The 15,445-nt window shown below is 39.7% G+C and overlaps 1 protein-coding gene across 1 annotated transcript in view; it reads right to left on the bottom strand.

Moving 5' to 3' along the window:
- Positions 1–15,445, bottom strand: part of LOC140142473 (uncharacterized) — a 34,485-nt gene that overhangs the window by 17,553 nt on the left and 1,487 nt on the right. Inside the window, exon 2 of the mRNA XM_072164458.1 lies at positions 4,071–4,210. Coding sequence (XP_072020559.1) covers positions 4,071–4,118 — 48 coding nt within the window. The 5' untranslated portion in view covers positions 4,119–4,210. The remainder of the gene's footprint in view (positions 1–4,070; positions 4,211–15,445) is intronic.

Here is a 15,445-nt window from a genome sequence, read left to right as displayed (position 1 = left end):
TCGACTGGTATCCTCCTGCTACAAAACCCGCTTAGGGTTTTCGCTGGTGGTTACCGCTCTGCTGCCTGCTACTTTGCTCGACGTATAGTCAGTGCTTTCGCTGGCTGCTGAGCCTTTGGACGCGCTTAGCAGTCCCGAAGGAACCGCCTGCTTGTCCGGGGACCGGAGCCCCTTAAGCAGACCTGCCATGACCCATAGGGGCTGTCACAGCAGAATCCACCGTGACGACCTTACCAGTGCCCTTGGTAGATTTCTTCTTCGCCTTATGGCGATGACGGAGCCTATCCCAATCGTCAAGCTGGAACTCGGAGAGTCCTAAGCAAAAGAAAGACATCTAGAAGATCGTGAGCACTCCCTGTGGGTGAAACAGAGCGGGTGTGGGTCACACTCCGTCACCAGGGAAGGGCAAGCCTGACAGGGCCGAGGCGGCGAGGAGAAAGGGAGGGGGCACTACCCCCCAACCCGCGACTCAAGCCCAGTAAGCAAACCTGAGCACGGAGGCTGGTCGCTAACGTTAGTGGTAAAGTAAGGACTCGCTAACTTTATTACTAAAATGTCAGACGGGTCCCTACCAAGCCCCACCGTATGAATATCTGATTAACTCGTCTTATCGGACGGTAATGAAGACATAACGATAGAGTAATGTAATCACCCTAACATAGCAACAATAACCTACCGTACATGAAATACAATGTGCATGTACAAACATCTATTGTAACTTACAGGCTGCAATGGTTGTTTTACGTGGGAAACAAAATGAATGGCGCCAACGAGCGCCATTTTGAATTGCTCGTGTGTCCCGTGATACAAACGGAGAGCACGATATGTAGCTAAGTTTTGGATTGTTTTTTGTCACTTCTTCGCCAGAAAATGTCGTCAAAACTATCCTCAGCCGAACAATACCGGTTTGGTTTTACCTAAGGTGTGAAACTACAACCGTATATCTGCCTTTGGTCGAAATTGATACACAGTGCTATGAACAATCGATAGGCACGCGTCTGTGTCAGTCGGAGACCAAGGAGGATAAGGGACGATAAGATGGTGTGACGTCACCTTTTGGGTGAGTCCACCGGGGATCGGGTTTTTTTGTTATTTATTCATTTATGTGGGACAAAATGACTATTGGTTTTCCGCATCTCGGGATCGATGCAAGAAGTATCTTAATCAACATCGAAACGGTAAGATCGACCGGTGTACTGAGTCTCATTTTTTGGTCCAATTTTGGCCGAAAATGGCCGTTTTGGGGTGACAAAAAATTTGACTTGCTAATTTCCTGTGAGTGTATGAACATGAAAACTACTGAGTAGTGCATAATTGTTTATGCTAATTATGTGACAAGGGTATATTTGTGATATTCAAATCATTAAATGTGATAAATCTATTTCTTTATTTTTGTAACAGGGTTAGAAAATTGGGGGTCAGGGTGACAATTGCTTTGGGAAAAGTGCAATTTTAGCCTAATTTTGAGATTGAAAAAGCCAGTAACTCCTCAATGGTATGAGCTATTGTGATGCCTTTCTGTCTTTTTGTTCAGTATTTCAATAGCAAAATAGTGGTATAAAACTTGATTAAGTTAAATGTACTGAAAAAAAAATATAGTATAGTAATATGTTACCCCTACCCCTTACATTTCGGAGGGTGTGAAAAAAAAAGGCCTTCACAAAAAAAAAAGTCCTTTAAAACTGAGGTTTAAGGCTAAACAAATATAAACTTGCTATAGCCAAGACCTTCCTCTAGAGCAAGTTTATATTGTTTAGCCCTGAGAGTCCCAGTTTTGAAGGACTTATTTTTTTGCGTCATTTTCTGCTCAAATTTGGGGACTTTTGTCTGATTATATCGACACATTTGGTGATCTAAGATTTTCCGAGCTATTGCACGCTTGAACTCCTATGGAAACACAGGCTAAAATCGGGTCCTTTTTTACATCTCTTGCCACCGAAACATAATTTGTAGTGATATAACTTGGATCCGCTAGTTACATGGAGCTAATACTGTGATCTTTTGATTTTTTCAAAAATAACCATGCTCGAAACTTGTTTAGACTCGCGTATCTAGTGGTAAACTTTTTATTTTTAGTCAAAGATCGTGAAAATTTCAGTGTAAATTTCGCGTTTCTTGAAAAACCGGGAGCTTCTAGTCAGCTTCTCTTCACCAGAAAAATAAACAGCGCCATCTAATCACTTGGATCTCTTGAGTAAAATTTCTTCAAATTGACCGCTTTCCATTGATGTAACATTCATTTTGATAGCTTCAGATTAAGACTCGCGTGTGTTCAAGAAAGAAAAAACCGTGAATTCAAATTCGGACTGAAATCTAGTCATCAGGCCGTCATATCCTAGTCGTTTGCACAGACCTAAACATTTCGACGCACTGAATGCGCAAAGCCAATCGATCAGGAAGTAAACAAACAACCCGCTGAAGAGGTTAAGTGGGCTATTGTGTGTAACACGGACAAGCTTTTTCGCAAAGTTCTTGTAGATTCTTTCGTATTTGTGGCCAAATTGTAATTAAATTTTTAATTGTTGTATTATTCTGTAACCACAATATTGCAAAATAAGTAATACAGAATAAAAGGTGTGTTTTTGTTTGCAATAAAACAAAATATAAAGTGGTTAAAATAGCAATAAACAAGTCGTATGTCAAAATAAAAAAAATTCAATTGATCCTCCAATTTCGTTGACAGTATCGATCTGTGTTCACTATGCGTGACCTGTGCGTTCAGGCCGATTTTGATAGGGTCCTTTTCACTAAAAAGGTTTCCATGATATGCCTGTACAGTGCTATGGGGAAAATTTTCAAGTTGATAATTATGCATTTTTTATGTCAGATTCAGTTTCTACATACAATTTCACCCTAGAAAATGTTCCTTTACATAGGATATCTTTCACTTTAAGTTTCCGCCACTCTGGCCACTAAACGCAAGTCAAAGCTTGAATGCTGTCATATATGCACAATTGCATAAGATCATTGCGCTTTACAAAAAGTCACGGAACACTTGGGTTTGAGACACACCTTATAAACCATTTAGCATAATTTAAGGCCACAGCTCTAAACAGGCACAAACCCAAGTCAGCCTACATATTATAATAGCTATTGTGGCCTGGATCGGCCCACCAAGTTTCATAGACTGGTACAATGAATTAGTAGTTAAGTTCCTTGCCCAGTGGAATTCCAAGCTAGCTCAATTTATCAACGACAAAGAATAGACACTGCAGGTAAGGACCGTCGATGTCAGGATTTTAGAAAATCGATATATCGGCCCAGGGGTTCACTCCCATTGTGGCCTGTACACCATCCGCGATAATCAACTTTTGAAAAGCACCCTAAACAAGGATTTAACCCTTGGCTAAAACAATACCCTAAACAGGCATTTTCACACCCTAAACAGGGATTTTATTCCTTACATCAAATTTCATACCCTAAATTTCATTTCCGCGTATTAGCAATTGCAATTTTGCTACCCTTGTTTCAAACATTTCATGTTTTTGACACCCTAAACGCGTTACGCGCATATCGTGCCTACCCACGAAAAACTACCCTTTTTATGTGTTGTCATTATCGCGGATGGTGTACAGGCCACAATGGGAGTGACCCCCGGGATATCGGCCACTCAATGTCGATAAAAATCGGTATATCGATTTTCCTCCCAATTTTTGTGATCTGAAAATTCAAGTCACTAAAAGCAACAAAAAGTAGAATATGGATTGGAATATAAACTTTCAACTGCGGTAAAGTAAAGCAACAGTAATGATTCCAGAGGTTTTGACATTTCAAAATGTGTCTGTTCTGGTGTAATAGCGGTGGCGAACATACTATGCGCCCGATTTTATTATTTTTTTTCCATTATCGGCAACTTGAATATATCGATTTTCTTCTGAAAGTGATATCGGCGATATTTATATTATTGGATAGTCGATTTATTGATTATTATCGATATATCGACGGTCCTTAACTGCAGGGCTCAACTTGTACCGTCACGCACCATAGTCGAGCCCCTCACCGATTGGGCCAACTTGAATTCACAAGCATCCAAATTTAAAGAACCCTTAAGTTTTCGATTTAGTACTAACCTGCTGTGCTGGCGCATAAGGAGGGGGCTTCTCATAAGGTGTTGACATGGTAACGGTAGATGTACAGATTTCAACTTTGCTAGATGGCTTGGAGTTCAAAGTTCACTAGTTAATTCAAATGATTTCCCTGTTTGTGTCACCTGCATAGGAATTAAACAAGAAAACAATTAAAATGTGTAGAGTTAGTTACCAAGATAAATTGGTGTCGTCGGGGCTGTGCAATAATCTCTTTTGTTTGTTTTTTAAGCAGGCCGTAAAAAAGCAAACCAAAGAGACATTATAATGGACCCATAAAAGGCAAAGTCCATAGTGCATTGGTTTTTAAAAAGAAGCAAATAAAAGATACTGTGGGCCCACAAAAAGATCCCTTATAGTGGGCCTGATGTCCTGCTTTGTTGCTTTAACGGACCCCCTAGGACCCTGGGCCCAGGGGTAACGCACCCCATTAACCCCCTTAGTTGGCGGCACTGGCTGAGTCACTGTACAAATTCAATGGGCCAAAGTAACGGATTATCAAGTCAACTAAAAAGAGAGCAAAGCTATTTAAGTTGTTGAATTCAGTTGTTAATACAAGGTACCAGTGCTTACTTTCATTAAGTCCCGAAAGAACTCTAATTTCTTGATTCAAATTAAAGGCTAATTCAGTGATTTGCTCATCTGGAGGATCGTAAAAATCATCCAAATTCAGATTTTGGCACCTTTGTTAGTGCCTGCTAGTGGTTTTAAAACCTGAAAGCTGTGTATTAAAAGACAAAATGAGATATTTTACATAAATCTGTAATTTCTCTACTTCAGTAGAGAAATTAGCTATAATATATGTATTTGAAAAGGGCTTCAACTTTGTCAAAACTACTGTTTACCTTGTTTTTTGCCAAATTACCCAAGGAGCAAACCCCCATATTTTGATGCAAACTGACTTGGCAAGATACAAAATGTGTCCTATATAGATGGATTCTATGGACTATAGGCCACATCCCTAGGGTGGACACGTTTTGAAATCAGCTGCACAGGGGGGGTGTTATGGGGGGTCAAAATTTGTCCCCCCGGAAACCCATTTTTGCAGTGTAATATACGTAATATAGTACACTATAATGTGACAAAATCACCTTTTATTTACACAAAGATGCTTAAAATTATGCCATACATTTGATTGCACTGGGCCACCATGTTGGGGTGTGTGTGGGGTGTGTGTGGTGGGGGGGGGGCGCTGGATGATGGGTGGGGGGTTGTCAGATGAAGTAGAGCTGTGCATATATGGCATGTGTGGTATCATATTTCGTTAAATTTTGCAGTCAATACACTGATCTGATGTGCTGTTTCACATTCTTTCAATGTTTCTAGATAGATAACAAGTAGATAGATCCTCTTAATCTTCACGATTCAGGTTCCTGTAGACCCACTCCTACTTATAGAATTGACCACCTTTTTCTATCCTGAATACCCTCTGCCTAGTAACAGAGACCCGACTTACCAAACCCAGTCCTTGACCCAGCTATAGCCATCATAGAGCCTAATGTAGCAATGCAGCATCATATCTGCATCTCTCAGTATTGCTCACCACTCTCTTTCTCTCTGACCACAAGCAAGCGCATGGACCCTGAGTTTGAGCCCTTACGCAGTCCTCGGCAAGGTACCCCTAATGCCACCCCTGGGACTCCTAACGCCAAACTCCCCGAACTCCATACCCCTAATCATATCCCTGGGACCCCTAAACTGCATTCCTGGAACCTCTAACTCCATCCGTCCCCGAGACCCATGACCGTCCCTGGGGTCATCTTCAGTACCTGTAAACCCATATCCGATTCCCCTTACCCAATGCCCACGGTACCCCTTACCCCGATCCTGGGTCCCCTAACTTCATCCCCATTACCCTATTCCCTGGGACCTCTAATACCAACTATTGGAGCTTTAACTCCATTCCAGGAATTCCTAATTTCATCCCCGAGACCCATGACCCGTCCCTGGGACCCTAACCCCATCTTCATTACCTGTAACCCCACACCCGGTGCCCCTTATCCAATGCCGGTACCCCTTACACCATTCCTACAATCCCCGAAAAATGTCCTTGAAACGCTTTAGGCATCTTGAATGAAATCAAAAGTGTATTTTTAATGTGGATAAAAATGTTCAATATTTGGAATTAGAAGAAAGCTGGGCCATCAATTAACACTTGTCCCTTCCCCCCCCCCCCATCATTCAATGTTGCGACACTTTGGAGACACGCTGAACACATTTGCACGTTTCAACATTGCACGGGGGGGGAGTGGGGGGACTTATTTTCCCCTAAAGACGCTTTAATGTTTCAAGACATATTTCGGGATTGTATGAGGCAATCGCTAAAATTAACATCTGATTTTAAACTTTTGGCTGTAACTTTAAAACTACTTGATAGAATTACTCCAAATTTTCAATGAATATTAGTTAATGCATAAGCTATGATGTGGATATAAAATAAAGCAACTTATTGTATCAATTTTGACTATATCGCCCTGCACTACAAGCAGGTTGCACCCATCACCTGTGTATGTCTACAATCATAGATTGAATACAATAGCGCTCTTTTCAAACATTACTAATCTTACAGATGTGAATGATCAGCATGATATAGTTCAGTGGATATGTATCGCGTGAACGCTGCAGTGCAGGGCAATATAGTCAAAAAAACGACCTTTTTCACCTTTTTCAGATCAACGCCCTCCCCCAAAGCAAAAAAACAAAAAAACAAAAAACGAACCAATAAAAAAATCGCATTAGTACGATCATGAAGTAGGCCTACTCATGCAGAAATGTCTTTAAAATTGATCATTTTATTTGCGTGAAATGGTAAAGAGCGATTGTAAATCGTCCCATTGAATCACATAGTGATTTGACGGTTTACCATAGTCTAATACTGAATATTAATACAAGGAGTTTCTTTAATTTAGAAATGGTAAACCGTTGACAAAATTCATAATTTAGGCCGATTTGGTGTCAACTTTTATTTGGAAAGTGTTTTGTTTGAAAGCTTGTTCAAAACTACATCTAATTTTACTATTTTACGTTTTGTTAGCTCTAACATTATTTACATTTGACTGATTTTAGCAAATGTAAATCGTCTGTCGAGATTTACCATTTTCATAATCACGAGAATGCAATGCGCACCCATATATCACGGAATCCGTAATTATTTCAACATGACAGCGTGGTGTAATGGACAGTACTTCAGACGGTGAAACGAAAGGCTAGTGGTTCGAGCCCCAACAGTTTCACTTTTTTTTTCTTTTTTTTTGTGTGTGACTTATTCAAACCAGTAAACTTTTCTTCTATATTCATGACAATTGACATTGTGAAACACGAAAATAAGTTTTAAAACCCTAATTTATCTATGGCATGATAATTGATTGTTTTTTTTTATTGTAATAAAGACACACATAGATCTGGACATCTTTAAATGTCATGAATATGGGCAATATAGCAATTGTCAGATAACACTAGTTGAAGTTTTGGATGAGAAAACGGACATTTTGATGAGAAACGGCCAAAATGGTGAGAATTTAATTTTCTCATTCTTTTGGATGAGAAAATAATAGCAATTAGCAATTGTCACCAGTTTTAATAAGACAATAATGATTGACACACACACCAGGAAGTTTCTCATCCAAGAGAATGAGAAAATTAAATTCTCACCATTTTGGCCGATTCTCATCAAAATGTCCGTTTTCTCATCCAAAACTTCCACTAGTGTAGGAGTTCGTGATCACAGTCTTTATTTAACACGCATACGCGGTAGATGTCGTTGTTAAGCAGTGTTTGAGTTGTAGGTGGTGGTGGGAGGGGGGTGGGGTAATAGACAGTCGATAACCGACAATCAATGATCAATTAATTGTCAATATTCAATTAAATTCTAAAACCTAACACGGAAATGATGATCACAGACTGTCATGTTCAATCGCAGTCGCTAAAGATGATTGGGGGTTATATTTGTGTGGTGGAGGGTGGTGGAGGAAAATCGATAATCGATTATCGTGTAACCCCCCCCCCTCTCCCCCACACACCCCCACGTTCAAGTTTCATACGTTTTCATAAGTATTTATTTATAGAGTGCTTGCACATAAGGTCATTAGTTCAAATCATCTCCTCTATAGGCACGCTCCAGAAGATATGCAAATGGATGCAGTACAAAAGAATTATTTGACCACTATCTAAATAAAAGATTAGTTGTTTTATTTTGTGCCCACATCATAGCCTATCTATTAATAAATAGTCATGGAAATTTTTTCACGCTGTACCTATGCATTGAACTATATCATGCTGATCACTCACATCTGTAAGATTAGTATGTATGAAAAGAGCGCTATTGTATTCAATCTATGATTGTAGACATACACAGGTGATGGGTGCAACCTGCTTGTAGTGCAGGGCGATATAGTCAAAATTGATACAATTAGTTGTTTTATTTTATATCCACATCATAGCTTATGCACTAACTAATATTCATTGAAAATTTGGAGTCATTCTTTCAAGTAGTTTTAAAGTTATAGCCAAAAGATTAAAATCAGATGTAAATTTTAGCGATTGCCTCAGACAATCCCCGAAAAATGTCCTTGAAACGCTTTAGGCATCTTGAATGAAATCAAAAGTGTATTTTTAATGTGGATAAAAAGTTCAATATTTGGAATTAGAAGAAAGCTGGGCCATCAATTAACACTTGTCCCTTCCCCCCCCCCCCCCCCCCCCCATCATTCAATGTTGCGACACTTTGGAGACACGCTGAACACATTTGCATCGCTTTCAACATTGCACGGGGAGTGGGGGACTTATTTTCCCTAAAGACGCTTTAATGTTTCAAGACATATTTCGGGGATTGTAGTATACCCCTGTACCCCTTACACTATATATCTGGCACCTGTAACACCAACTATTGGACCTTTAACTCCATTCCTGAAACCCCCAACTACTACCACAAGACCCATGACATGTCCCTGGGACCCAAAGCCCATCTTTGGAAGCTGGGTAACCGTCCCTGGGATCATTACCCCATCTTCAGTACATGTAAACCCATATCCGGTTCCCCTTTCCCAATGCCGGATACCCCTTACCCCATTCCTGGTACCCATTACACCAACCCTGGGACCCCTAATCCATCCCCTGTACCCCTTACTCTATATCCCTGGGACCTCTAACACCAACTATGGGACCTTTCCCTCCGTTCCTGGAACCCCCAACTACGTCCCCCGAGACCCATGGTACGTCTCTGGGACCCTAAGCCCATCTTCGGTACCCCAAATCCGGTTCCCCTTACCAAATGCCCGGTACCCCTTACCCCGACCATGGGAGCCATAACTCATGTACCCCTTACACTATCCACGGGACCTTTAACACGATTGTGACCTCTAACCTTATTCCTGGAACCCCTAACTGCCGGGTCCCCTAACGTTGTCCCTGGTACCCCAAATCCCATGGCCGGTCATCCCTGAAACCCCTAACCCCTTCAACCCATAACCTGTTTTACCCTTTGCCATGTCCAGTGTCTCCTATAGCCCCTTCTGTGGTACCCCTAAACATGCCTTTCGTATTCCCAACTCCATCCTCAGTACACCTAACTCTGTCCCCGGTACCCATTATCCAAACCCTGGGACCTCTAACTCCATCCTTAGTACCCCTAACCTTATCCCTGGGTCCCCTAACACCAACTATGGGACTCTCCCCATTCCTGGAACCCCTAACTCCGTCCACTGAACCCCTAACCTTGTACCCCAAACCCCATTGCTGATACCCCTAATCCCATCCCTGGATCCCCTACCCCTTCACCTGGACCCATAAACTGTTGTCCCCGTGACCCTCGTTACCCTTTACCCTGTCCTTGGTACACTAACCCCTTTCCTGATACTCCTAAAAATATCCTTGCACTTAATCAGTGGACGAGAAATTACCAGCTACCCTTTCTTCATCGGAAAACCTACATGGTTAGAGAAAAGTAAGACTGTTCCACTAGTTCATCTTGCTAGTTTTGCAGAGGCTGACCACAACCTGACAGATGACGACATTGACCAGGCGCTGCAGTTGTTCATTTCAGTATACTCTTCTAGCAATGACATTGCCCAGTGTAATAGTCTTACAAAGCTCAGGGCTCACAAATTTCTGAAGAGTGCTACTACTAACTTACAGAGATTACCGCCAACTGAGGATGCATTTTGCCTTCACATGGAGAGAGCAGCATATATGCATGCACCATAGACAAAACAGCACACATCGCTAAGCCCTTCCTCCCAGATCCCAAGGAATGCGGATGGACTTTACCCCGGTGTTGTCACTTAACATTCAAAGGCGTAACACATGATCGTTCCCTAAGTCAAAAATACCCCCCTATTTTGCGCGGTTTCAAGAACATTTTCGCTCATTTTTACCTCTATTTTACATGAAAACAGCTGTACAAATTAGCCTTAAGAAATACCCCTATTTTTTGCATTTCAAGTACACTTTTACAAAAGTATCCCTTTTTTAACATTTCAAGAACACACACAAAAACACTTGTTCTGATTCATTGTTTTACTCCGTTGTCCTTTTAATATATAAATGAGGAAAATAACAGAAAAATATATACAAATACATCCAATAGGATGCATCATGTGTTTTTTATGATACAGTTATCAACAATGTAATCTTTCCTCCCGTTTTTTTTTTTTTTTGCAAAATAAAGCTTGAATGTGACCAATAGGCCTACATAAACTGACTGACAAAAATTACGAACTCTGGCATTTGCCACGAATTCCCTCACTCAAACCACTATATCAGCACCATCTTTAGATATTTTCAAGAAAAACCTCTAGCTTGCCGGTCATGGTCATCAAATAGTGAGCGATTTGCGGTTTTCGCCCTGCTGACTACAACTTCAAAAGGTTCAGAAGGAACAATTCCTTTATGATCAGGTGCCATTTTGAAGAGTTTGTGGCTCGGTTTGTGGGTACCCAGTTTGTCAAGGCTCCGGAGGCCGGGTGCGTCATTAATAAAGCCAATGAAAAAAGTCTCATGGAATCAGCAGCCAAACTGGGTAAGTCCCCAGTACTAGTGACGTAATCGGTGTAAACAAACCATGAAACAAATAAAACCGAGTCGGCGTGTTGCTGAATATTTAGGCCGGGATATTAGGAAGGCAAAAAAGTTTCACAAAAAGTGAAATCGGGAGTAAATTGAGCGAGAAATGGTAAGATTTCTTGGGATTTCAACATTATGATGATGATGATTCACAGAAATATGTACCCTATTTTTTAATTTCGAGTACACCGTCGTCAAAAACAACCCTATTCTTTTAAATATCGCGAACATAAAATGTTCGCGAACATAGTTTAAAAATAACCCCTTTTTTCGCGAAATTGGGAACGATCATGCGTACACATAGTCAATGTTAAGTGACAACACCGGGGACTTTACAGGGGGACATCGTAGTTCCACAAGCAATGAGAAATCCACCATGGCCACCAAATGTGTCAAAAGGAACCGACTGCTCCTGCAGAGAAACTGCAAGTGTTCAAAAGCATCCAGATGCTGCAATATCGGCTGTATTTGCAGGACTAGAAAATAGTTCATATGAGAATGAAACATTCCACTGAAATAGCTGTTACGTTGCACGAAAAAATTTGGGCCAAAAAACTGTTTTTTGGGATTTTCTCCAAAAATGAGCATTTTGGCCCAAATTGGACCTCACAGATGAATTTATCAAGTCATTTCCATTCTAAAAATGTATACTTTTATATTCTTTAGACCAACAATTTAGAAGTTATGAGGCCCGAAAGTTTCCATAATTCCAGGGTTCAGACCAACCTTAAGGCACCTTTAGCATTTTCTAGTATTCTAGATAGGGACAGTAATATACACGATATAATATAGCCTCATTAACCATGTTAACGTTTCAATCATTCGTCACTATATAGTGTAGGCCTACACGTACACCTTAAATCAAGTGTAACTCTTTGCAGGATGTTAAATTGACAAAACCAACACCACTTTCTGGGTTTGAAATTAAATTTCCTTTCATTTGATACCAAACACAATATACTTTGAGCAAAAATTACTAAAATGGACCCCCACACGTGACCCCCCCTGTTGTAGGCCCCGTGCAGAAGATTTTTTACGTGTCCATTTGACGGTGACCCCACTGAACTGTTTGACACCCATGAGGTTTTTATATCTTCCCAATGCAGGTGGACCATCCCTGCTCCCTGGGTAAATTGTTCATTTTAAAAAACAACTTATCCTTCACTTTTCAGCAATGTACGTATACACATTTTTAAAATTTTTTACACTCTTGCTGGAATCACTGAATAAGCCTTTAAGGTTATCCCTAAATTTCAACTGAACACACCCATGGTATTATAGTATCCAGTCTGGACAAAGGACTGAGTGAGTAACTAAGAGTGGGTAGGGTAAAAACTAAAGGTTATGAGGTTAAAATAGCTACTCCCTAAAAGCACACATAAAATAAATATCTTATAAATGAATTAAAAATAAAGTTGGGGATTTGTAGTGCATGGTGCCAGTAAGTGGGGAGGGGGTCAGGGGGAGGGGCACCATCGAATATGAAAGTGATATACCTGTGCCTACCAAAAATTGCCCCCAAAATATATGATTTGTTCAAAATGTGTGTCAAGCGTGCACAAATTTGCAGCTTTGGTGTAAATGGGGAGGGGGTCATGGGGTGTAAGCTGATTACAAAAGGGTCATTGGGTGGTGGGTTCACTTCAAAAAAGAGGGTCTATTCTATGGTCCTGATTATTAGCATTGTATTGGGTTCAAAAGGCATTCCATTCCAAACAATTTCAAGTTGTTTGACCCGATTTTACCTTTTAAAATATTTTGCAGTGGCACACTGCAGTGAGATAATGAGTAGACTCCTAACTCGCTCAAGTAGACTTGGGTCACATTTGTTGACTCTATTGGAGATTGCAAGTCAAAATAACTCAACTCTTGCAGTTCATACATTAAATCAAAATTCAAGACATTTCTACTAAACTGATTGGCTTGACTGTAGTCATTATGACATAAGCAAAATGATCAGTGAGGGCTTAAAGATTTTTGCCCCAAATAGGGTGATTTTCATCCAACATGGCAATGTTAAGTCTAAAATAAGGTGATTTCACAAAATAGTGGACTTTCTGTGATTTTTTATTCTTCAGAGGGCAGGGGAGACAAAGAGGGGGGGAGGGGGAAGAAAAAATAGAGGAAAATACTCTTCCATCCCGGGATGCCAACATTGAAAATTGCATCATGGAAGATAACTTGCTATAAAGTCTGAGCTCTATGTCATAAAATTAGCTCATTACAATATTTCTTCTGGTCTTGAGGTGATGATCGCCAACAATTTGGAATGAGGAAGGGAAAATGGAAGAAAAGAATAAACAAGAGCACCAACTTAAGGGGCATTTGCCTCGCCTGAATTGAGCATTCACAAGAAATTATAATTTGCTCTGTACAAGTGATTGCAATGCAAACCCCATAATGTGACATGCCAGTATGCCACTGATATTCCAGGAAATAAAACAATTTCATAATGGTATCAAACAAATCCTCCATCTATTCTATGGATCAAAATTTGTTGATCTTCTTCATGTTATGATAATGATACCAAGTTTGTTATATGGTACCATGTATAGTCGCATGATGCATTATTATACGTACTAGGCCAATAGCAGCCCTTGTATTTGACAAGCTGGCTGGGGGGGATAATGGATATGCAATTTTTTTTTTAATTTCTACTTTTTGCATGATTGTAATACCCCCAGGTAATACCCAATGGTGTACTTAAATACACTGTGAAAGACTAAGCCTGAATTGCTTTAATTACACTCAAATTTTGATTAAAACCGGGGATCCCTGGTTTTATTTCCCAATTTCCCCATAGAGTTCTACTGATAAGTGGCTATTGACAGTGTTGGTGGTTTTTTTTACATTTTACCTCATTATTTCAGCTTAAAATGATCAAAAACCTCCTTGACAGTTGTTACTAAATATTATATTTAATCATTTTTGGCAAAGAATAACAAATTTAAAATTTGACCGAAATCCTACATTATGGCTTTAAGAGATTGTTGTTTACAACAAATCCATGTTTTTCTAACTGCTGGTTCAACAGTGCCAGGAATTGAAGGTGTAATGACATGCTGCACTTGCCTTAATTGCTGTCAAAATAGAGTTTAAACCACATCCTTTTCCTGTATTTATTTTACCGTTTTTCCTCCTACTATCTAATAAATGATAAAACTAGAACATGGTTCAATTTTTTCTATCCCCTCTATGCTTCCCATGAGGGGTCAAAGGTCATAATGGGGGCCAAAATGTAAAATTTGTTCTGTCATGGCAGAAGTCATTGTAGCGTGTCAGGAGTCATTATGAGTTATTAATGACCTTGCAATTAGTGCGCAGTCAGGCAATCAATTTCTCTTGATTGGATCATAGGCTTAGTACAACAAATCATACCTAGAAAATTTTCTCAATTTGAATTTTATCCTTTCTAGATGATCCACCAAAAATCATCGTATAGATCCCTGACCCTGTACTAATATTAAAGCCATAAATGTACGATCTTATAATATGAAATTGATGGTTAATTTTTTTCAAACCTGATTTTTTTGTATATTTGTAAGGCTAATGAAAGTTGATTTCCAGTTTCCCGTTACCCGACTCCGGTCAGAAAGAAATGCCGATCAAATATTTCATTATTTTCCATTATTTCACATTTTTCAAGTTTTTAAGAAAAAAAGGATAGTTTTAATAATGTCATCTTTCATGTCCGAGTTGTATTTTAAGGACTTTTACGCCGACCCTGGCTGGCAAATTGTATCGTAAAACCATGAAAACGCTGATTGATAAACACGAATAGTCTTTGCAAACGCTGGGTTTATTTACGCCGGTAAAATGGCGATATGGTACGGCGCATTTACCAGAGACTAGCAATTCATCTAATTTTCTCCTACCACTGAAAATGGATAGACCGAACACGAAGAGAGACAGCCAAGTTCGCGGGAACCAGCGTATGAAAAAATATGAAAAGAATTTCTACCGTGCATTGTGTTAGCACGCTATATATGGACAACATCAAAATAAATAAAATTTAAAGTCAAATTATTCTGTTTTTCTTACAAATATGTAATTTAATCAAATAAACTTAAATATTTAAATAATATAACAAGAGCACCAATGGTGCTGTAGCTCATTTTCCCTAATTTTAAATATGCAAATTACCCGTAGTTAATTAATATGCTTAACATTTGAGTATTTTTTGTTTATATCAATTACTTTGTACCAAGTTTTAAATTTCTATGATCTTCACACAAAAACCGATTACACCTGTCTCACCTTAATATAAAGCAGGGCCAAATTTTTACGAGCGGCATAGTCAA

This window comes from Amphiura filiformis, chromosome 20, assembly GCF_039555335.1.
Source record: "Amphiura filiformis chromosome 20, Afil_fr2py, whole genome shotgun sequence".
In the NCBI taxonomy this organism is placed as follows: Eukaryota; Metazoa; Echinodermata; class Ophiuroidea; order Amphilepidida; family Amphiuridae; genus Amphiura; species Amphiura filiformis.
Note: the sequence above shows the minus strand (reverse complement) of the source record. Positions and strands in the feature narration are given on the sequence as shown.